This window comes from Canis lupus, chromosome 15 (assembly GCF_003254725.2).
Source record: "Canis lupus dingo isolate Sandy chromosome 15, ASM325472v2, whole genome shotgun sequence".
In the NCBI taxonomy this organism is placed as follows: Eukaryota; Metazoa; Chordata; class Mammalia; order Carnivora; family Canidae; genus Canis; species Canis lupus.
In genome coordinates, this window is record NC_064257.1 from 63,849,819 (window position 1) to 63,874,634 (window position 24,816).

General features: G+C 41.5%; 1 protein-coding gene and 1 long non-coding RNA gene across 5 annotated transcripts in view; one reads left to right on the plus strand and one right to left on the minus strand.

Annotated features, from left to right (window-relative positions):
- Positions 1-20,527, minus strand: part of DDX60 (DExD/H-box helicase 60) — a 92,478-nt gene extending 71,951 nt beyond the window's left edge. Inside the window, exons 1-9 of one of the 4 annotated variants that reach the window (XM_049094374.1) lie at positions 20,372-20,527; positions 14,439-14,688; positions 14,019-14,070; positions 13,818-13,887; positions 13,000-13,189; positions 11,542-11,880; positions 9,710-9,826; positions 4,347-4,508; positions 2,467-2,625 (exon numbers count right to left, since the gene is read on the minus strand). In XM_049094374.1, coding sequence (XP_048950331.1) covers positions 2,467-2,625; positions 4,347-4,508; positions 9,710-9,826; positions 11,542-11,880; positions 13,000-13,189; positions 13,818-13,887; positions 14,019-14,022 — 1,041 coding nt within the window. In that variant the 5' untranslated portion in view covers positions 14,023-14,070; positions 14,439-14,688; positions 20,372-20,527. The remainder of the gene's footprint in view (positions 1-2,466; positions 2,626-4,346; positions 4,509-9,709; positions 9,827-11,541; positions 11,881-12,999; positions 13,190-13,817; positions 13,888-14,018; positions 14,071-14,438; positions 14,689-20,371) is intronic. The other 3 variants (XM_049094375.1, XM_049094376.1, XM_049094377.1) reach the window with 3 other exon arrangements.
- LOC118350758 (uncharacterized) lies at positions 19,482-22,043 on the plus strand. Its single transcript, XR_004805168.2, has 3 exons — positions 19,482-19,887; positions 20,894-21,599; positions 21,729-22,043. It is a non-coding gene; the product is annotated as an uncharacterized LOC118350758 (long non-coding RNA).
- The last annotated feature ends 2,773 nt before the right edge of the window (positions 22,044-24,816 follow it).

Sequence of the window (24,816 nt, forward strand, 5' to 3'; positions counted from 1 at the left end):
GTCAATTCTCTTCATGAATCTTCTCTGAATCTCCCATGCCAGGCTTTGATAGGGGTGTTTATACAAGTGTCATTTTCATTTTGGTCCAAAAAAAAAAAAAAAAAGATGGTGCCCACCACTCAGCATGGCTGTCTCCAGTCGTACCTCGCTCTGCAGTACGCTACACAGGCAATAGACCCAGGTCCCTTGAGTAGAGATTAAATGGTCAGAGGCCATGGAGTGACTTTCAGTTGGTTCCATGGACCTCACCGTCTACTGAAATACAGTACTCAGATTTAGAGGGGTCTTTTCCATGTCATTTCCCACTTATCCCCTCATCTGACTCTGAGACTTCTGTGAAGACTAGCAGGTTCCCCCTGCCTCTCAATTAATTAGCATGACCCACTTAGAGCCAACAAGAACTTTCAGATGCCCTCCCTCAGGAAGTACAGGGACCATTTCCCACACTGAAGACAACTGAAACTCAATTCCAGTAGGGAATTCTGGGAGCCAGCATACAATACGTTTCAGGGTTATCTCAACCTATATCCAAGGAAGCTGGGGTCTTCACCCACCAATTCCTTATCTGTCCTTGGTGGACGGTTTGAGAACTAATAACCCAGCATTTCAGATCAAGCAAACAAAACCTGCAGGGGGAGAGTTGTAGACATTTAGAGTAAGATGAAAAAGTAAGTGAACGGGAGACATAGACAAGGAAACAATAATAATGTCTGCCACGTTGCCTGATGAAGAGCGTCTTACTCCCACCTGTTGACCCATCCTTCTAACTTTGCATAATGATCATTCACACTTCTTTTGGGATCGTATCGGGACTTCCATTTCTACAGCTCCTCAACTTGCCCCCATCCAATGGAGTCCATTTGATTTATCTCCATGAAACCAAGTCTATCATTTTTACCACCTTCTTCCAAAGATAGTAAAATCTATTTTCCCTTTTTTTTCTCTTTTATAATACTAATAGGTCCACTAATAGCTTTTCTGTGCCAAAATTATATTGTCTCTTTTTTCCATAGCATCCAATCAGTTGTTTTCTTGTGCCTATGGTCATGTTGTTGAGACTGCTAGAAAAAGAAAATCATACAATAACACATATTGATGCCACTATCATTGTTTTCTCAAAAACAAGCCTTCAAAAGTGCTAGGCAGGACATAGTGGTATATCTTTGTTTCTCAATACAATTTACTCCCCTAAAATAAACTAAGTAGCTCTTGTCAGTGTCCTTCACCAGTGTCTCATTCTATTCCTAACCATTTAATATCAAAAGACCTCAGGATTCTATTCAAGGCTCTTTTGTCTTTCCCAAACTAATTTTATCCACTGTCATGGCATTAATTAACTTCCATAGGCTAGTGATTTCCAAATCTTTATCCCGAATTCATTCCACTCTGCTAAGCTCCAAACCAGTATTTCAAATTGCCTACTAGATAGCTCCATTTGGGTATTTCATTGGCAACTCAATATTTCCAGAACTGAATTCATGATCTTCCTCTGCAATTATATTTCATACGATGGCATCATCCCCACAAATACTCCATGCAGGGAGCCTGACATGGGACTCGATCCCAGGTCTCCAGGATCACGCCCTGGGCTGAAGGCAGGTGCTAAACCACTGAGCCACCGGGGCTGCCCAAAATTTTCCAGTTAAATTGATGCACTAATCCCACTTCTGGGCATGAAGTCTAAGTCAATATCCTCAAGTTAAAGGAAAAGCCTTATACTCAGAGAATCTGGAGAATAGCAGCATTTATAATCTATATGAGAAAATGGGCAGGTAACCCATGGTACATTGAACAAAAAATAGTAGCTATTAAGAAATGAGGTTAGCAAAGAGTATGAAAGAAAATTTAAAAATATGTGAAAAGAAAAATATTTTATATATATTTACATATGAATATATATATTCATTCCAATATACAAATATAAATATACATACTCATTCTAATGTCAGAAACAATAACAAATAACAATAGAAAGTTGTATTCATTAAAAATTAAGAAAATAACCTAAAATATTATAGTTGTTGACTTGAATAATGGGTCACTGGGTGTTTCTTTTGTTTTTTCTATTTTCCTAAAGTCTACATTTTTTTTCTAAATAACGTCTATAATGGACAGAAATAACTATTACATTTATATCTTCAATTCCTCTCAAGAGCAGAACACAATGGTCACCAATCTCTTATAATTAATAACATGAAAACCTGAAACTGACTTAGACCATTAAACCTTTAAGATCCCCAAAGGGCTGACATTATTATAAATCCTTTTGTTGTTGTTAAGCTCCAACATGGGGCTTGAACTCACAACCCTGAGATCAAGAACTGAGCTGAAATCAAGACATGCTTAACCAACTGAGCCACCCATGCGCCCCCTTATAAACCTATATTTGAAGGTGACTGTGGTTTCTTTATATCAAATGATTGAAACAAAAAAATAAATAATTAAACTAATAAAGAGCATATTTACCATTCTTAAGGGAGTCTGAACGTTCTTGGTCCAATGGGAAGTGATGAATCTAGCACAGGCTCTTTGAGAAAGAGGTAAGTGAAGTAGAAAGACCACACTGAGACAATGCAGTTTACATAAATCTTCCATCTCTTGCAGGGTTAAGCAATTACTTTCCACCTGAATAAGATAAAGGAGGTAAACTAGAGATCAGCAGGCTATGAAATTTGACACGCATGCGGCACCACAAAGGTCGGCAGACGCATTTTGCTTGACTACAGTCTTCATTCTGTATGTTTTTGAATTCTCATCTTCATACATTAATTTGGCTACATATAAAATACCGAAGTCAGGTAAGGGGATAGGCAACTGCCAGCTAGCCTGCAGTTTACATAAAGCATTTTACAAGTATTTTTAGTTAGGCCCAACTTTACATGAGCTGACCCAGCGGCTAACGAAGTCATGATCGCACGGGTCTTTGCACAGGTGAAACCATGCTTTAAATGCCCTACTCTGTGCAAAGCATATTTTAAAAGTTACACTAAATATTACCAGAGTGAATAAACCAGGACCCATCTGAAAAACTTACCCAAATAGAAAAAGAGTAAAGAAATGGGCATGTTTAACATGATGGGACAAGGATCTCCTAGCCATCTTCAAATGTTTGCAGGGTTGCCAGTAAAACAAAACGAAGACTCATTTTGGAGTGCTTCCATGGGGCCAGATAGGGTCTAATGATCAGAAGTTCCAAAGAGGTACAGTTGGTTTAGTATCATTTTTGTGACAATAACTTAAAAGTCATACCTAATCATGTAAAAAATATTTTACTAAGAACATATTCAAGTAGATACTGGAAAACCAAATATAAAGGATGCTAGGTAAAGGTAGTAGGTCCTGTTCATTTCTGAGGGTTCAAAAAGTTACAAAAATTTCCATATTTCTTTAATAAAAACCTTCAGGCAAGAATCGCCCCCCAGAAAGACAAAGACCTGGCCACTTGGCTTCACCTGGGTTAGCTGCAAGAGGCAACATCCCCTCCACCCCAGCTCCCCACAGGTTGGTGGCCTGGCTCACAATTTAACACTTTCCTGCCCAATCCGGCTTCTTCCCCCTTTTATCCATGGATGTTAATCTTTAATAAACATTTTGCACTCCCACCAAAAAAAAAAAAAAAAAAAAAAAAAGAATCCCCCAGCAGTCAGATTGTATACAAAATAGTATGTGTACTCGTGTTTGTGTGTGTGTGTGTATGTGTGTATTTGTATATATAGGGATGATTATCTAGCTGGAGAGCAAACCCATACTGGATAGCAGATTCTTACTCTATCAACCATAAAGAAGGTTAAAAGCTTAGCATTTTTAGCATCTCATGCCACTGAGACTCTACAGCGTGTTCTTTCTAAAGACACTTGCCATTATGGAAATTGAATAAGACAGACATGGTTTCAATCCTCAATCCACATCGCTATTTAATTAAGGACTGTCTAAACCTCTGGTGTTCCCATATGTGAAATGGGAATAAATACCTTCCTTAAAATGCTGTTGAGAGGATATAAAGGCACAAGGCATATAAAGACCCCAGAACATTATAATGTAAGCTCTCACAAAAAAGCTAATTTCCTTTCTTATTTCCCCTTCTTCTGGATGATTGGGTAAGTTTGACTAAATGTGTACTAAGGGGAAATGTCTTTATAGTAAAACACTAAAACATATAACGGGATCATAGATATTACTGATAAACAAATTCCAGTTTTTTCCTCTTTTGGGAGAAATTTATATAAATAAATTGGGGAAATAAAGTACCAAAAAAAACAAAAAAGGAAGAAAAGGTATATGAAAATCAATAAAATATCAAAAATAGAAAGCAATGGTGTTTCACAGTAAAGTTTTAACAATCGCACCTCTTGGATGTTAGTTTTCTGATCAGAGCTAGTCTTCATTCTGTTTTCTAAAAAGTGATGATACATTCTCAAAGATAATGAGCATGAAGTAACACAAAGAACACGTCGAATGTCAGATCCTTCTGGCCAGAATTGCTTAAGCAGAGAAATAGTTTCACATGCCTGTCACAAAAGAAAACTATAAGTGTCATGATATTTTAAAAATATTTTTATTAACAAGTAATCTTGCTAGAAGAAATCCTACAAAGATGGATATGGCTACATACTATAAATATTTCTGTTAAAAATGATGAACAAAATTTTAAGATGGGAAAATAAATATTTTGGTAAAATCATTAAAATTTAGCTATGTAAAGAGTTCCTATAAATCAATAATAAAACATTCAGCCTTTAATAAGATGTGAGCAAATAATTCACAAAAGAAATATGAATATTAACAAAATAGAAAAATGTTCAACCTCTTTAGTAACAAATGAACAATAAATAGCATATTTTTACTTATAAATTAACAAAGAATATTTAATGATAATAGCTCTGGAAATCATGTGATATGTCATTTCTCTTGTGCTTTGCAAATGAAAGTAGAGATAGGTACATAATTCCTGCAGAGCTATTTAGCAACAAATATGATTATATATTAATTATATTGATGCTTTGTGACCGGCTATCCAGGCTAGGTAAATAACACAAAATGTGTACCAAGATGTTCATGCAGAATTATTTGTAGACGCCAATTCTCAAATAATTTAAGTGTTTTGCATTAGGGAAGTATTTTGCATCCAGTAAAAATAAAATAGTGAAGAATTTTTAATAACTCAAATACATATGGTATGCAAGAAACACAACTTAAAGTGACTCAGAAGGACTAAAAATAAAAGGTGGATAAAAGTATACCAGGAAAATGGCAGGGGAAAGGAGAGAAGAGAGGCTAGCAATTTTTACAGCAGCTCAGAAGAATTCAAGCTGAAAGACATTAAATATGAAAAAGAAAAGCACTCTTATTCTAAAAGCCACAATCCATCATGGAGACATAACCTTTACGAATGATTTATCTCACATGGATAATTATGCAACATATAATGTCACAACCAACTTTACAAAGCAAAAACTACAGGTGATTAAAAGAACTATATTCAAAAACACACTAATAATAGACTACTCCCAGTACATGAGAAACCAAATGGACAAAAAATAACCAAAAAGATAGATGACTTAAACGGTACAATCAATAATGTAGATTCTATGAATTAAACTCTGGTGATAGAGAGCATCTATTCCTCTTAAGTGCCCCCAGCACATCCCTAAAAATTGGTCATGTGTTAAGTCACAAAGAAAGCATCAGAAGCTTCTATAATGTATAAAAACCATAAACAGCACTCTGACCAAAATACAATAAAGGTAGAATTTAGTTTCTTTTAAAAAAGGCACAGAAACCCTTCATTCTGAAGCTTAAAAACATTTTCAATTAAGCTACTGCTAGGTGAAAGGGAAATACAAATTGAAATTAAAGAATTTATAAAAATGATTATAAAAACATTACACATCATAATTTATGGGATAAATTTAAAGCAGTGACCAAAGGAAAATTCATTGCATTAAACATATTTAACACTAAAAATGAAAGAATAAAAAAAATGGATTAAATTCTCAGCTCCAAAAAGAAAATCTAAAAAGGAACAACAAACTGAACTAAAGGAAAACAAAAGGAAGTGGAACATAAAAGTAAAAGTAAGCAAAAATTAAGAAAATTGGTAAATAGATCTAATTAATAAATCGAAATTCCAGGGATTTTTGAAAAACTTTAAAAAATAGAAAAGCCACTAGCTAATTTGATGATTAATAAATGGGAGAAATAAAAATTCTACAGATTAAAAAGGTAAAGGTAAAATAACTATTGAAACAAGAAATCTTTAAAAAGCATATAACCTACTTTGCAAACTTCTATGCAAATAAATTATTTGAAATGTAAATAAATGGATAATTTCCTCATAAGAATTAATTATAAGAATTGACCCCACTGGAGTTAGTAAGCTTAAATAAATTAATTTCCATAGGACAAACAGAGAAAATTAAGAAACTATCCCACAAAAAAGCACCAGTCCCATTTGACTTTATAGGGAAACTCTATTTTAATCTTCAAAACCCAAATAATTCCAATGATCCATAAATTATTTTGGTATGTTGAAAAGATAAATAAATATTTTAATTTTTTATGAAGCCTACATGACACTGATATCTAACCAAATAAATACAGTGCCCAGAAAGAAAATTACAGAAAAGTATCACTCATTTCACTAAGTATCACTATGCAGTATTTTGCATAGTGATGCAAAAATTCTAAACAAAATATTAGCAAACAAAACCCAACATCATATTAAGAAAATAATATCATGATCAAATGGGATTTATCCCAGGAATACAGAGTTGCTTCAATATTTAAAAATACGTTTATAACAAAATATCATATTAATAAAACTAAGATTTAAAAATCATAATTGTATCCAAACTTTCAATATATATTCATGATAAAAATACTCAAAAAATATAAGTTGAGGGATACAGTCTTAACATCAGAAGATATAGATAGATAGATAGATAGATAATAGATGATAGATAGATATGTATATATGTACGTATACGTAATACTAGAAACATTTCCACTAAGATTAGAACAAGGCAAAGGTGCACCCTAACTCCGCTACAATCCACCACTATACCAGGTTTGTTACCTAATGCATCTAGACAGGAAAAGGTGATTTCAGGCATAAGAATGGGTAAAAAGATACAAAACTATCACTGCTCACAGATGATATATTAGTATAAACGGATAACCCCAACGAATAATTAAAATAATACAAAATCACACCTACTACATATGATTATTTATTACAGCATTGATTATAATTACAAAATGTTGAAAATTAAATTCCATAGTAGGAAATTAGTTAAATATAGTATATGAGGAAGTGCTATACAGCTGTATAACGTAATGAGGAAGATATCTATAAATTGCTTTAAAATGGTTTCTAAAACATGCTGCTAAGTGTAAAAAGAAAGGTGCTATATCTATACTATGTGATCCTTTATTTAAGACAGAAGAGGTTGTAAGAAAATAGACCCATGTCTATTTTTGTGCAAAAAATAAAAATGCAAGAAGGATAAACCTGAAACTAGAGACAAATTCCTTACAGAAAGTACTTGGGGGCTCCTGGGGGGCTCAGTGTTTGAGCATCTGCCTTGGGCTCAAGTCCTGACCCCGGGGTCCCAGGATCGAATCCTACGTCGGGCTCCCTGCAGGGAGCCTGCTTCTCCCTCTGCCTGTGTCTCTGCCCCTCTCTCTCTCTCTGTGTCTCTCATTAATAATTAAATAAAATATTTTTTAAAAAGAAAGAAAATATTTAGGAAAGGGGTAACTGTAGAGGTGAATGGGATCAGAGTAGCATGGATAAGAACAAAGTGTCACCTCTTTGAGCATATCTTTTTGTACATCTCTGATTCTTAGAATCAAAAGCATCCTTCCTTTATCTTTCATATACCCCTCAAAGTAAACAGATAATTAAAAACAATCTAGAAGTGGGTGGGAAGGACCCAAAGTGAAATACAAATACTAACCAAGGAACCTAACTGTATTAGTAATGAATAACATAACTAACCTGAATGGGGTGTGCAAGAACTAACCTAAATAACTTGGAAAGAATGCCTAAAGATAAAAAGAACTGCACATAAATCCTGTAATCCACTTAGTAAATATGTTTCTCACAAGATATATTTTGCAAGTCTAATACTACTTTATGTATATACTAGAATTGAAAAAATAGGTAAATGCGTTGTATGTAAGGAGAGCTGAATTTCTCATAATTGGAGAAAGAAATTACAAATAAAGAAAGGGGTGGGGTAAAATGAAGGATGTGAAGTTGGACTGGAGTAGAAGTTATCAGTATGGATGCATGATATTTAAGATAGATGATTAGATAGAAATATATAGATGATAGATAGATGATAGATGATGATAGATAGATGATAGATGATTGATAGATGATAGATGATTGATGATAAATAGACGATAGATAGATAGGTAGATAGATGATAGATAGATAGATAGATAGATAGATAGATAGATAGATAGATAAAAGGTAGACGGGCATATATGCGTGGCTTGGCATGCATACAGATGTCCCCTAACTGTGTCTGCTGAAAAGTCCTCATAGCAATGACCCCTTGGTGGAAATGAACAAACACAGCTCTCAGGTCTTGGCTCCTAAATGCCATTTTCCAACAAAAGCAACCAGAACTCCTTGGAGAAGTGGTTAATTTCAAGGCTGAGGCAGAGAAAACACGAGATGAGAATGGAACATTCTGTGGTGCTCAAAAGGATAGGGCCTGATGAATCGGAAGAAAAATATACACGTACGTAACCATCACCACAGTGGATGTCATCATACCTCAATAAAGTGGTTTTAGAAAAGGCAAAAGATGGGGAGCGGGTGGGGCTTGCAAAAGGACACAGGTGCAAACCTGAAGGAGTTTCTAATGTTCAAACCTAGAACAACTTGAGCCCCAAAACAGTTGCAATATTGGACTTCAATCTATAATATAAAATATCCATTAGTCCATCCTGGTATAAATAAATAAACAAGTAAAGGGCAGAGACACAGGAGCTCTCCCTTACAGTAGGATTCCAAGTGATAAAAGTAAAAGGAAAAAGTGAAATACAAAATAACCATTAGGCAAACAGGTCTAGCGATAACTGTTGCAGACAAGATCCGTCGATGGGCTCTAAAATTAACTGGCAAATTCTGAGAGGAAACAGGATTTGCATAGTTAGGAAATATAGTAACTTTACAGTAGAGAAGGCTGGCACGCATCAGCTTAACCAGTGTTAAATCTATCCATACCATGAACCCTTTGATATATTCACACATTCACCGGCATTCTTGCCAAAAATGCATTACGCCATTCCAATCATAAGAAAACATTAGATACACCTAAATTGAGGAATATTAAAAAAAAAAACTTTTCAAAAACATAAAGGTCACAAAAGACAAGGAAACACTGAGAAACTACTACAGACTAGAGGCTACTAGAGAGAAATGACTATGTAGATGTGGTGTCCCGGACAGAATCCTGGAACAGAAAAAGGACATTCGTGGGAAACGTAAGTGAAACTCAAATAATGTCTGAAGCTTAGTTAACAGTATTATACTGATGTTCATTTCTTGGTTTTGAAAAATGTATCATGGTTACATCAGATGCTAGTATTAAGGGACTCTGGGTGAGAAGTCTATGGGAACTCAGTAATATTTTTGTAACTTTTTAATAATCAACAAAATAGTTCAAATAGAGAGTTTAAAAAAAATCAGCACCTCTTCCATCATATTTTTCCATTTTAAATTTCCAAAAAGAGATTCCAGTGCTAAAATTCGACATTTTTCCAAATGTTTAATCAGGGCTTTATAAGCATTCTCAATCTCCTTTTCATTCTGTAAAAGGAAGTCACAAAAATTGTCATAAATAAAATATCTAATCACTTTCCAACTACAGAAAATCATATATTGAAGATATAATTGTTAAAATATATTTTCGAGTTCAAAAAAATTACACTAATGTAATTACAGATCACCAACAAGGCTTTTAAACCCTGCCAGGCAGCACTATTTTGTTTTTACTGAATTGATTTTTTTCTGGGAATTTAGTACATTTTATTTCTTTAACGACTTTATGAAAAGTATAATTAACATGACAAAATTCACTCGCTTTAAGGGGACAATTCAATGGCTTTTGGTAAGGTCACAGAGTTGTGCAGCCATTACCATAATTTAATTTCAGAACATTTCCAACATCTCAAAAAGAAAGAGTGTGTCCATTTAATACACTGTATTTTATTACGAAAAATTTCAAACACACACATAAATAAGGAATAGCATAATCTCCCCCCAGGTACCCATCATCCAGCAACAACCATTACCAACATATACTGCATTTTTATTTGCATTTCATACAGTCCTCAAAGAGATAAACGAAATAGCCTCGTTAGAATGAGTGTTCAGTAAAGTAGGGAATATATTATTATACTAGAAATAAAATCTAATGCTTAAAAACACCTTCTTAAGCAGAGATTGGGAAGGATGTTTGTAAGGCACTCTTCAAGCTCAGCTTCAGAAATTGCTCTAACAGAATAAAATGGGATCAAGTGGTTATAGTACCTCTTCCCAATATAAAAATCAATCCCAGGGCGTCCTACTCTCAGTACACAACTAGCGTTGGGTATAGTTTAATGACTGGAGTCCTGACTAAAGCAAAATAAATCATCTTCTCCGATTTCATGTCAACCGTCTAGATGTCTCCAAATATCATGAGGGGAAAGACACTATTCTCAGCATAAAAAAAAAAAAAAATGTTAATTAACTCAAAAACTCATTTTGATGAAATACAGCATTATCTTCATATTTAGAATTCACTATAAGTAGTGAAAACTGAACAGAAACTAGATTTATTCATAACATCAGTATGTATTTTTAAGTCCCAGAAGTTCAACATAGTAATTGCCAAATAGGCCTATTCAGCAAAAGAATAACCTCAAGGAAGAATTAAATTCTAAATACTTTGAAAGTTCGGTTAATGATTTAGTATTATGAAATAAACACTTCACTTATTTTCCTTCCTCATCACCGTTCTCCATTGTTTTTTTTTCATTAAAACTACCATATTAATGATCATTTCACTAGAATGTCTCAGCAACAGACGCATTAAGTCTTTGCCTCCACTTTAATGCATTTCTGCCCTTTATTAAGTCGGAGGCAGCATGTGCCCTCGTGGTTCAGCACATCAGGGCTGGAGTCGGGCTGCGGCTTTTCAAATCCGTGCTCCATTATTCATTTAGTGTTGAGGAGGAGCAGATTAGGTATCCAAGCGTCTGTGTCCTCACCCGCAAAACACACATGATGCCAACACCTAACTTAAAGGGCTGCTGCGAAGGTCTAAACAACGACTCAGGAGAGGTACCCATCACGGCTGTTATTACAGTAAGTTCTGAACATACGACTATGTACGTGCATCCCCTTATTATTAATTTTCTAGACTTCTCTATCAAACCTATGATAGTTTCCATAGAAGTGGTGGAAATAAAACTAAGTCAAGGAATACGGATTTTTTTTTGTGAAATTCTAGAAGAAATTTGTCGTGAGGTATTAATTACCTCTTTGAAAAATGTTTGTTTTTTGTACGTGCTTGACATAAGGTATGCATAAAGTCGAAGGACATCAGATGTTTGCCCCGAGGAGAGCACAACGTTGACCTTCATTGCCCAAGACTGAGTAACTAAAAAGCTGAAAAGGAGTGTTTGTAGATGGTTCAGGCCTTCATCCGCAACTATCAGGTAATATGGGTAACTCTCTTCCAAGAAAATTTCCCACTCTCGTGATAGGCATCCAGAAAACGTTCGGACGTCGATGGTCGTATTATGCTGAAGATGGAGGATTAAAGCAGCTCTCAAAGGAAGAAGTTCAGGGAAGTTGAAATATGCACACTCCGCATCCTGTGGCGATGGGATAAAGTGTATTCTTTTAAAATTATTATTCAGTTGGTTTATATATATATGTCATTAAAGTCATTAAAGGAATATGTTCCAACACGGGTTTTGTTCTGCTTTACAGTCAGGGAATAGACGCTGAAAGCTTGGCTCTCATTTCACAAATGTAAGCCATAAAACACAATTTAGATTTAAATACACATGTCCCCTTTAAGCGGGCACATAATAGTCAAGGTTTATCCAAGGTTTATACTTTTCCTTCCTATTCTAATTTTTTTCCTTTCCAATCTCACTCCAAAAAGAAAAAGGATCGAAAAGTAGGCAAAAGCAAGTGATGGATATAAATTATCCAGAAAGGGAAGCCAAGGTAAATCCCTTTGAGAGAACGGTCGCAATTTGGTGTGATCCTCCTGAAGAGGCAGAGGTTTTTCTGAACGGATCAAGATTAGTGCAGTAAACTAGACTGTAAACGTTAGGCTAGAATCCTGGCTCTTTATTCAAAACATTGCTTATATTTAAAAATATTTTAAAATCTAACAATAATGTCGGTTGCAAAATGACTGAACAGACACACACCAAAATCCTTAAGAGTAACACAGTGGTTACCTTTAGGGATAGGACAAGAAAGGGGTGGTAGTGGTTAGACCGATCTGTACTTGAAACTGTTATATTTTACCAATTATATTCATAATTGGGAAAGGAAGACCGAATATATTCCCTCAGAGGCATTTACTATAAAGCAAATAATAAACAAAGCAGTATTAATGAGTTTGACATTTTTTCTGGGCTCAAATAAATTGCTGAGTTCTGAAGACAGAAGCAGTTCTCAGAGTTGGAAAAGTAGGATCCAGAGCTCACGCGAGTTTCTGTTGAGATTTCTCATCCTCCCTCATGATCCTGTGTGTCCTTATGCACTTTAATTATTGAGAATACAATATAATCTTAAATATGGTGATTTCTGAATACTGGGCTTATGAGTCATTTTTTTGTTGTTGTTCTTCCCTTTAAATTTTCTGAATTCTAATAGATATACTGAACTTTGTAATAAGGAAAACATTTACAGAATAGTAAGAAATGTTCGTTTTAGTTCTTAAATCACAGAAAAGGACTACTGTCACGTGTTACCTTGAAGAAAACAACGGCAAATTGTCCTCCTTTACTGACAAGATCCATAAGATAGCATTCAACCAGATAAAAGAAGTGGAGCTCCTGCCCCTGCTTTAATGATTTCTCACATATGCATGTAGTAAGTAATGAATCTCCATCAATCAGAAAAAATTCAGATTCAACAAAATCATTGAACAAACTGGAATATCTAAAATGAAAACAATTAAAACGAAATTACAACATCGACTACATAAGGCCCAAAAAGGGCAGTAGCACTGTTATTATTATCCATTATCACTATCACAACAGGTGAATTCGCTGAGTAATTGTTTTATGTATGCTAAGACTTTTCAAATATATCCATAGGCATGACTATCCTTTATAGGAAGAAGACGGTATTAGTCCCATTTTCTAGATACAGAAATTGAGGCTCAAAGAGATAGAGCAAATTATGTAAGACCACGTGTCAGAATCTGGATTCGAATCAGGAATTTAACACCGCTGTTCTGCATATAGGCCCGTATCAAATGCTTCCTGCTTAATCAATCTTATTTCTTTATAAAACAATAGGTTCATTGACAACTGTGTACAAATAAAGCAAGAGAAAACTATTTCCATTCACCATCAAACTGCTCAAAAAGTTGTGTTAAACAACCATATATGTGTGTGTGCAAATATATATATAGAATTATTTTTTTATATATATAGAATTATATATAATATATACTGAGATAAACATTACCTTTTTTAGATAGACATTACTTTAATGTCAAATAGATACGTAAGATATATGATATCAAATTGTACATCTCTTTATTTCTTATGACAATACTCACTGAGCTTTTGGCACTGCGTTCATAATCAGCTCTGACATTTTCTCTAAAATCATCATGTGCTCTTCTAAACCTGAAAAGAGAAGTATTGACTTATAATTTGAAAAAGAAACAATAAAGTAATTTTATTTCTATTAAATCTGTGTAGCTCTAAAAAGAATCATTATGTTATAATTCATAAAAAAAAATTAATTTGGAAATTACCCATTCTTGATGCTACCTGGGGCCCGAACCTGAACTGCAGAAAATGACAAACCTACAAAGAAAGAAGAAAAATCAGAAATTCATTTATTCCATCAACAAATAGTTTTGAGTGACTACTGCATATTAAGCAAAACGTCAGGCAAGGAGAATACAAAAATGAACCAAAAAGGCAACATGCTGTCAGTTCTCATGGAGCTTAAAATCCATCAGGAAAGACAAATATTAATCAGATAATTATATACACGATGGAAAATCACAAATGTGACAAAGTCAAAGAGAATAGAGGAAGCTTTCCTCAAATAATGCTTGAGCTGATTTCTAAAAGATGAAACAAGAACTAGTTAAACAAGGAACGAATTAAGCAAATTAAACAGGGGAGGAGAGAACAGCAGGCGGAGAGAACAGCAAAATACCACGTACAGAAATCCTGTGGCGCGAAGGGGTATGGGTGGTCCTAGATCCAAAATAGAAGCCAGCCAGACTGGAGTGGAGACAGGGAGGGAAGAGCTGGCCGTGCTAGAAGAGGACGCAGAGCCTTTGAGGGCATGTTCTCATCCTAAAATCCATGGATGGCTTCTAAGCAGGTAGTGTTATGAGCGGCTATCCGTTTTGAAAGAATCCTCTTGCTTCGGTAGAGACGATAGACAGGATGGGAACAAAGTTCCTGTTCCTGGGGCAGAGAGAAAAACCATTGTGCAGGAGGGTAACCATCATAGTTTGGTGTAAGATAGTTTGATGGTAGTTTGGAGCATCCATGGATAGTAAATACTTAGAGGGTAAGTTTGACATAATTTGGTCACGGATCTGATACGGACAGAGAAACAGGGGGAGGGTGAGTGTTGTCAGGATGATTCTTAGGATTGCACCTGATGCATTAGGATGCAGAACGAGGCCACTCCCTGGGCAGGACACTTTGGAACAAACCCACATTTCAGGGAAAGATCATGAGTCCAAATTTGTGTCCAGTCTGAGTTTGACTTGATTTTAGGACCTGCTGTAGAATATGCCTCGTGAGTAATTAAATATGCAGGTCTAGAGGTCAAACACAAGGTCCGATTTAGGCCTGAGTATGTGAGCAATTTTAATATTATTGCACACGAGGCCATTGATATAGATGAGCTTGCGTGGACAGAGACACTGTATCATGCAAGAAGCAAAAAGGAATGAAAATCCAGTTTTGCAGATCACAAATATTTAATAAAGGCCAACAGGGTAGAGGAAGAGTCTGTAAAGGTAACTGAGAAAGGACTGTCAAAGAGGCAGAAGGAAATCCCCTTGAGCACCCTGTCAGGAAAACCAAGGAGACGTCCCTCAAATATACCCTATAGTATAGGGCAGAGAAACTTGATGATGATGACGATGATGATAGATGATAGATAGATAGATAGATAGATAGATAGATAGATAGATAGATGATAGATAGATAATAGATAGATGATAGATAGATAGATAGATATAGATAGATAATAGATAGATGATTGATAGATTAGATAGATGATAGTAGATGATAGATTAGATAGATGATAGATAGATGATAGATGGATGATAGATGATAGCTTAGATAATTGATAGATAGATAATAGATGATAGATTAGACAGATGATAGATGATTGATTAGATAGATAGATGATAGATGATAGTAGATGATAGATTAGATAGATAATTGATAGATGATAGATAATAGATAGATAATAGATAGACGATAGATGATAGATACTCATTCATATTACATGACAAGTATGAAAAGTACACATTTTTAGATTGAGAAGCTTTTCCAAGGACTAGGAAGAAATGACCAAAGAGGAACATAGAACTTTCAAATTGCAGGGATCCCTGCGGGGCTCAGTGGTTGAGCGTCTGCCTCTGGCCCCTGGGTGTGATCTTGGGGTCCCGCATTGGGTTCCCCGCATGGAGCCTGCTTCTCCTTCTGCCTGTGTCTCTGCCTCCCTCTGTGTGTGTCTCATGAATAAATAAATAAAATCTTTAAAATTAAAAAAAAAAAGAACTTTCAAATTGCAGAGCTCTAAGAGCAAAAAAATGGAGATATGTTATAAAGAAATGGTAAGTCAGAGAGGCGTAAGGTGTAAGGTGTCTAAGCATGAGCACTATTGGCCAAGTTCTGAGACGTACTGTAGCCTAGTGATCTCGGGCAAACTATTGACTCTCTCTGTATCTCAGTCCCCTTATTTATAAAATTGGGACAGACAATGATGATACGCTCTTTTCGTTGTGTTTTTTGGTTTTTTTTTTTTTTTTTTGGTTGTGTTTTTAGGCTATTTAAGTGTATGAGCTGATGTATACAAATTGATTAAAATAGTACCTGGCACACAGAACTGCATAAAATGAAAACCATCACTGGATATTTTGATAAAAGAAAACAATGTTTTCAAAGTTCCCAGGGGAAAATATTTTGAACTTCGAATTCTGTACCTAGTCATTCAATCCATTAAGAGGGAGGAAAGACCATATCACCAGACATTTAAGAAGTCAGATTTTCACCAACCACGTATCTTAACTGATAATTTTATTTTAAAGAGATAAAACAGAAAATTAGGGGGGGAGGGGAAGATCAAGCATAGGACAACCAAGAAACAGTGAAACGTCATATGATCCAGAAAAATTAAAGGAAGCTCTAAAGAAAAATGGGAGGATCCATGATACTTTGAATTTACAAAAGCATCAATTTCAAACAGCAGTCTTAATAATAAAGAACCACATTTCAAGCCAAACATAAATTTCTTCTACAATGAATAACAAAGTAAATAATTTTGTGACTTGTTTACTTGGCTTTCCATTTTTTTTATTCAACTAGAAACAAATCACAAGAGTTAAGTCTTAAAATACCGTAAACTATGATAAACCCTGACAATATAAAACCACTATACTTAACCAAATTGGGAGGTTCAGAAAGGGACGAATAGTAGAAAAGTGTATATTAAGTTCCTTGTTTTTCATACCAGGAAGTCCAGAGACAGTATCTAAAGATAATATATCAAAAGTGAAGGATTTCTGGAATCAAGAAGTTCAATTGCCTTCCTCACATAGGTACAGAACCATGGGGGATCCAATAACATAAATGGGGAAACTTCATTTATATTTATATTACAACTTCTGATGAATTAATAGATCTTGTTATTTTTAGGGGGTAGCAACGAAAATACAGGTAAATATCTACCGTCATGTGGAACTGCACCATTGTTGAAATTTTCCAAAGAAAAGAAAAAAATTTTAACTTGTTTAATCAAAACTCTAGCAGCAATAATTCATTGACAAGACATTTATAAGAGACAGGACGTGTTAAATGACACCAGTAAGACTAGAATCTCTACGAGACAAAAAAAAAAAAGAAGCGGGGGGAAGGGAAGGCAAAGGAAAGGAAGGGAAATAACCTCAATTTATTAACAAATTACAAGAAGATGAAAGAGATTGTGACAAATTGAAAGCTATATCATCCCATCGTAGTAGTCCCAGAACCTTACTTGGATTCTGGGTTAAACAATCTTTAAAAGGAAGAACAGAAGGGTAAAAAAGAGAAATCAGAGATTATTATGGCTGGGACCACCCAATTTAGGGAAAAAGGCCGAGGGAGTGGAGGCACCACTGGACAGAAAGGCTCAAATTCCTAAAGTGCATCTGGAGAAGAGCTGAGCAGCAATGGACGGAATTCTTGACACCCCCACCCCCGACCCCCGGCCCCCCGACCCCCAGCACCTAGACCCCAGCGCCCCTGGCCCCAACCTCCAGGCCCCCAGCCCCCAGGCCTCAGGCCCCCGTCCCCCATGCCCCCAGCCCTCCAGCCCCCCAGGTCTCAGGCACCCAGGCCCTCGGGCCCCAGACCCCCAGTCCCCCAGGTCCCCCAGCCCTAGGTCCCCAGCCCCCCAGGTCCCCTGTCCCCCAGGCCTCAGGCCCCCAGGCCCTCGGGCCCCAGACCCCCAGACCCCCAGCCCCCCAGTCCCCAGGCTCCAGCCCCCCAGGCTCCCAGGCCCCCAGCCCCCCAGTCCCCAGGCTCCAGCCCCCCAGGCTCCCAGGCCCCCAGCCCCCAGGCCTCAGGCCCCCAGTCCCCCATGCCCCCAGCCCTCCAGCCCCCCAGGTCTCAGGCGCCCAGGCCCTCGGGCCCCAGACCCCCAGTCCCCCAGGTCCCCCAGCCCTAGGTCCCCAGCCCCCCCAGGCCTCCTGTCCCCCAGGCCTCAGGCCCCCAGGCCCTCGGGCCCCAGACCCCCAGCCCCCCAGTCCCCAGGCTCTAGCACCCCAGGCTCCCAGCCACCCAGCCACCCAGGACTCAGGCTCCCAGGCCCTCGGGCCCCAGTCCCCCAGCCCCCTGGCCCCCCAGTCCCCAGGCATTCGTGTTCTTAAATTTTGAGTTTAAAGATGAACAAGACATAGAAATAAATATTTTATTATTTGGTTATGCACAGCAAGCATAGTGCCTCCCACTTTTCATTTACGTGATATATGTTTGTTGCATTGGTTGAATGTCTGCTACAGGCTGAGGCTTGGGATAAAATACGAGGAAGGTGCAGTATCCCTGCTCTGAAAGGCTTCACGATCCAGTTAGGGCCAGTTATGGAAAAAGTCTAGCACCCACCCTTGTGTGTTTATAGCATGCAGTGAATACTTGCTGAGTGAGTGAATGAATGAATAATATTTGGGAATGGCAAAATCAAATACACCTCGAATGTTACAATAAGATGTTTTAAGAGTGTGATTATGTGTTAATAAAATCAAATATATCACTATAAAAAAAAAAAGGCTCCCAGCCTCCCAGCCCCCCAGTCCCCAGGCCCCCAGGCCCCCAGCATCCCAGTCCCCAGGCCCCATCCCCCCATGCCCCCAGGTTCCCAGGCCCCCAGGCTCCCAGGCCCCCAGTCCCCAGGCCCCAGGCCCCCAGCATCCCAACCCCCTCAGTCCCCAGGCCCCCAGGCCCCCAGCATCCCAGTCCCAGGCCCCAGCACCCCAGGCCCCCAGCACCCCAGGCCCCCAGGTTCCCAGGCCCCCAGGCCCCCAGCCCCCCAACCCCCCAGTCCCCAGGCTCCCAGTCCCCCAGGCTCCAGGCTCCAGCCCCCCCAGCCCCCCAGCATCCCAGTCCCCAGCCCCCCAGGCTCCCAGCCCCCCAGCCCCCCAGTCCCCAGGCCCCAGCCCCCCAGGCTCCCAGCCCCCCAGCCCCCCAGTCCCCAGGCCCCAGCCCCCCAAGCCCCAGGCCCTCATCACCCCAGTCCCCAGGCCCCAGGCTCCCAGCCCCCCAGCCCCCCAGGCCCCCCAGGCCCCCCAGCCCTAGGCCCCCAGACCCCCAGTCCTCCAGCCCCAGGCCCCATTCCCCCAGGCCCCCAGGCCCCCAGTCTCCCAGGCCCCCAGTCCCCAGGCCCCCAGCCCTGAATGTCCCCCCGAGGGTGGGCAGGGTGTGGCCTGAGGTTCCTGGGGTGAGGCCACTTGTTTAAGCTCCAGCCTAAGGAGACAGTGCCTCGACTTCCCACTTACAGAAACTTGTAAACTAATTCATTTTTATTGATTTATGCCACTAAATTTGTGATTGTTTTTTTTTTTAAGATTTTATTCATTTATTCATGAGAGACCCAGAGAGAGAGAGGCAGAGGCCCAGGCCGAGGCAGCAGCAGGCCCCACGCAGGGAGCCCGAGGCGGACTCGATCCGGGGACCTGGGGTCACGGCCTGGGCCGCAGGTGGTGCTCCCCCCCTGAGCCCCCGGGATCCCCTAAGTGTGCGATGGTTACGCAGCAGTGGAAAAGCCACGCATGTCCCTTGAGCACGAGCACAGTCCCGTCCCTGCTGCACCAGGAGCAAACCTACCGCCCGAGCACCCGAATGCACGAGGAGCACCCCCTGACCAGTCACATGCGGATTCGGATTCTGCAGGTTTGCAGCCACGCTCCGGGGCTGGAGGCTGAGAAGCTGCCTCAAGGGGGGACCCCGGGGCGGGGGGTCACATCCAGGTGCCCTCGGGCCCAGGTCCCCAGCACTGCGCCCCCGGCAGGACCCTGACCTGCTGATCCTGGGGCTTCCCTAACACCAAGCAGACGCGTCGCCACAGGCCTGCCTGTCCCCCCTCACCTGGCCTCGCTCCAGGATCGGACCAGGCCCCCGCTGTGACGGGGGCGCCCCCAGCCCAGGGCAGGCGAGCCCAGCACGTCCAGGGGCGCCCGCAGCCTCGAGTGAGTCCCCCTGTCGTCCTGAGCCCCTGCAGGGGACACCTGCACCCTGAGTCTCCCCCGACTCCCCCTGTCGTCCTGGGCCCTGGGGACACCTGCACCCTGAGTCTCCCCCGAGTGCCCCCGTCATCCTGGGGAGCAGCCAGACGGCGCAGGGAGGCACCGGCCTGGGCCCGGAGCCTGGGTCTTACCTGCCGCCCGGAGCTGCTGGGCCCCTGTGGGGTGGCCGGCAGGGAGCGAGGGCGGAGGAGCCGGGGCAGCCCCGCCTTTATGCCCGGGAAGGGAGTTTTGGTTTCCTTTCTCCTGTCGGGCGTCTGAGTTTCGTTTCCGAGTGCTGCTGACAGCTCAGGAGGGGCTGACCCTAAATCACGTGGGGGGGGGGCTCCTTAGAGACGGCCGGGCCGGGCTCGGGGTGTGGTGCACGTGGGAGGGGCCCTGGGGCTGCACAGGTAGCAGGAGAGGCTGGTGGGGAAGGGGCAGGGGGCTGAGGTTGTCCTCCTCTCCTGCAGCACCTTACAGTGCGGAGGACGAGGAGGGTAAGGGGCTGGGGGGGGGAGCAGGGCACGGCTGCCAGGAGCTGGGGGAGAGGCTGTTGCTGCGGGAGGCCGCGGCGAGCTGGCGGGACGGGGACGCTGACATCCTCCTACTTATCCTCCTGCTCATGCTCCCAGCAGCCTCGCGGGCCACCTGCTATTATTTTTGTCATTTTATAGATGAGACGAAGAAGGCCTCGATGCAGCCGGTGAGCCCAGGAGCGGGGCGCCCGGCCGGCCTAGGCGGCCTCCGGTGGGCAGGTCCCCGACAGATTGTTCAGGGTCAGGCCGAAGGCCTGTCGCCAGGAGACGAAGGTCCCGCCTTGGCCTCTGGGTCACGGGCCCGAGCGAGCGCCAACCTCAGGATGGCCTTTACCTCCGTGGACGTCCGTTGTGCCAGCTGAGCACTGAGCGAGCCGCGGCCGGCCAGGCTGACCCTCCACCCCGCCGCCCCGGACGACACTCGGAGCCTCTGGTTTGCCTTCGCCGGCAGCGACCCGCTGCCACAGGCTCCCTTGCACACCCTGGACTCCGCTCCGAACCTTGATGGTCACACGAGCCCCGTGTCTATTTTTCAGGTCCTTCCCTTGGGACCCCTGATTTTCTGTCTTATCAGGACGACCCTGCAAGCAAACCCTTCGACTCCCCATAACTCACATGCGCAGCTGCTTGAACTTCTTGATTTTCGTCCATACCTGGGCTTGCAGCGGAATAATCTGGGACAATTTTTAAAAATGCGTTTGTTTCTGGCTACGGAGGAAAACGGCCAAGCCTACGCCCTACGAAACTGTTCACAAACACAGCCGATACCCCTTATTTCTACCCCCAGGCCTTTCACAATGTTTTACGATGGTGGTTACAACCCTACAGCGCTTTATATTCGCAGGTTCTTTTTTTTTAAATTTTTTAGACATTTTATTGGAATTGTATTTGCCGACACGTAGTATAACACCCAGTGTCCTCAAGTTCTTTCTGATTAAAGGTCGTCTCTTTTTCGATTCTTTCTCAACCTTAGGATAACTGCATACGCCACTGCTACTGAAGAGTCCGAGAGGAATTGTGTACACAAACCACATTTTCTTTATCCATTCATCTTTCGATGGACACCGAAATGACAAATACCCGCCATTTGCTTCAACGCGCATGGACCTGGAGGGTATGATGCTGAGTGAAATAAGTCAGTCGGAGAAGGACAAACATTATATGGTCTCATTCATTTGGGGAATATAAAAAATAGTGAAAGGGAATAGAGAGGAAGGGAGAAGAAATGGGTAGGAAATATCAGAGAGGGAGACAGACCATGAGAGACTCCAACTCTGGGAAACGAACTAGGGGTGGTGGAAGGGGAGGTGGGTGGGGGGTGGGGGTGATGGGGTGACGGGCACTGAGGGGGGCACTTGAGGGGATGAGCACTGGGTGTTATTCTGCATGTTGGCAAATTGAACACCAATAAAAAATAAATTTATTATTTAAAAAAAAAAGAGTCCAAGAAGAAGACATCAGGCCGTCTCCATACCCAACATTACTAACCCTTTGTGATTTGGATGTGGTTCCCTCGACCATCCCACACCATTTGTTCTTCAGACTGACGTACCCACAACTTCACTCAGTCGACTAAATGTACTGCCCACCCTCCTAAGACACCCACGTCTACTTTAAAATACTCCCAACAGTGATCTCCTGCTCTATTTCGTACCTGCTCTCTGTGGCACGGTCCCCTCTGTGGTCTACACCTCAGTGGTCTATACTTCTTCACCCTCTTCCAAGCCCTTAGGCCGCTTTAGTCCAGACGCGCCCCAAGCTGCTCTGTCAAAGATCCCCAATGACGACCCGATCGCTGAGAAACACAAGCAAAAACCATGCTTGTTTAATCAACGATCCATTTACTTCTCTCTCTTTCTTTGAGATACTTGAAAGCGTTTTTTCAGCAATCACTCTCTTGCAAAGAGCCTCTTTTCTCCTAGTTTACAGTATTCTTCAAATCTCTCTCTCTCTCCCTACCTTCTCTATCAGAATGGATGGAATTTTTCACCTAACAGCTGATCGAGTGAGAGGCCCGGCACCCATCGCTGCGTCTTCACCTACTCGAGTCCCAGTGGACTGGAAGTCTGCTGACACGGGATCTACGTCTTCCCTCTCCCATTTTCCAAAGGCTAGAGCAAGCGCCGCCATTTCTCATCTGCAAAACTGGAATAGTCTATTTCCTTCCCAACTGAATTAAATAATTTTACTGGCCGGGGCTCCTGGGTGGCCCAGTTGGTTAAGCATCTGACTCTTGATTTTGGCTCATGACGTCAGGATCTTGAGATCAAGCCCCACATCAGGTTCCGTGCTGAGCACAGAGTCTGCTTGAGACTCTCTCTCCCTTTGCCCACTCTCCATGGTCTCTCTCTCTCTCTCTTAAATAAATAAATATTTTTAAAAAAGAGCAAATAAATAAAATAAAATAATATTTCTGGCTGGCAAGGAAGTGAAGCTATTAGGTAAATGCAGCTGTTCTGACTGATAGAGGAACTAGCCAGGTAGGGAACCCCTCTCACCAGATATGGCCCTGATGCCCCCGCGAGGAGCTCATGGAGTCCTGGGAGTCAAGATAGTGATGGGGTTCAGGACGTGATGCCCAAAGACATGGGGCCTTGACATATCGAATATGTTAGCTGAAAGACTTGAGAGCACCGTAGAAGCAAGAAGATCCCTCTGACTTCCCCCACACCCTTCTTCCCTAAAAGCAAGAGATAAATCCCCCATGTGAAATGAGGCCTTCGGTCACTGTCAGTCCTGTCTGGAACTCCAAATAGGTAATGAATGTCCCTTTGAGGTACTGCATTGTGGGTTTAGTACATGCAGAGATACCCGTTACATTAATGTATATTTTGGGTATCTGTGAAATAAGAGATTTCCCGAATTCTCTATCAATGGGAGAGACTCTTAGGCTACCCTCCAAGGATATGTAAAAATGTATAGATGGAGGGACGTCTGGGGTGGCTCAGCGGTTGAGCCTTTGCCTCCGGGCGTGACCCCGGGGTCCTGGGATCAAGTCCCACATCGGGTTCCCTACATGGAGCCTGCTTCTCTCCCTGCCTGTGTCTCTGCCTCTCTCTCTCTCTCTGTGTGTCTCTCATAAATAAATAAAATCTTTAAAAAGAGAGAGAGAGAGAGAGAGAGAGAGAGAGATGGGAAAGCAGCAACGTTCCACTGGGCACCATTACATACAGTAGGGTATTCCATCTATAAAACCTACAAAAAATAATAATAATAATAAATAAATAAATAAATACCCTACAAATTCCCAATTGCTTTCACTCAGTTTTGTTCTCCAGGAAGCCCAGTTGTCTGGGAGAGGGTCACCTCCTCCAATACAATGGCATCTGGCAAGGGACTAAGAAAAGGAGATAAGGGGGACCTTGTGCAAGTGGGGTAGGCCAGAGAGCCCATGCTTGGCTCCATCCGTGGGCACGAGTGTGTCTGCACGCCCTCTGAGTGAGCAGGGGCCAAAGGGCGAGCGGGAGGCAATCGGAGCTTTGTGAAAACCCCGTCGCCGGGTCTGTCTCTAGAGGACGGCGTCCTCCTTGGGGGCTGAACACTCCGGGCTATGGACAGTGTATTATTGCATCTGAGTGCTTCTTGCCCCCCCATCCCAGGCAGACATTCTGCTCTGGAAATCCTTAACTTTGAACAAGAGAATAACGACTTTCCGGAAAGAAAGGAGACAGGTTTCTCGACTTGTTCACATGCTCCGACGAACATTCAGGCGACATCAATAGGGTAGCTGGCCCAGGCGGCTGAATGCTAACGCATCGCCAATGACAAATACTCGAATCTCATTCCTGAATTTGCAGGGGACGCTGGGCGAACCTCGTTCTCCAGGAAAAGCCCTACTCTCGCACATTTGGTGCGCACAGGTGAACGTCTAGGTACTACCCTTGCTCTGGGGAAGTCGGGACGCTAGGCCGTCAGCTAAGCCCGGATGCGATGCTCTTCCAATATCCAGCCAGGAACGGCTGCTCGTAAGACGTGAAGGGCGGGCAGAGATAATCTGCAGACGACATTCCGCCCCTGCTTCCCGGACCACCCATGGCTTCTAAAGAAAATGCCATTTACAA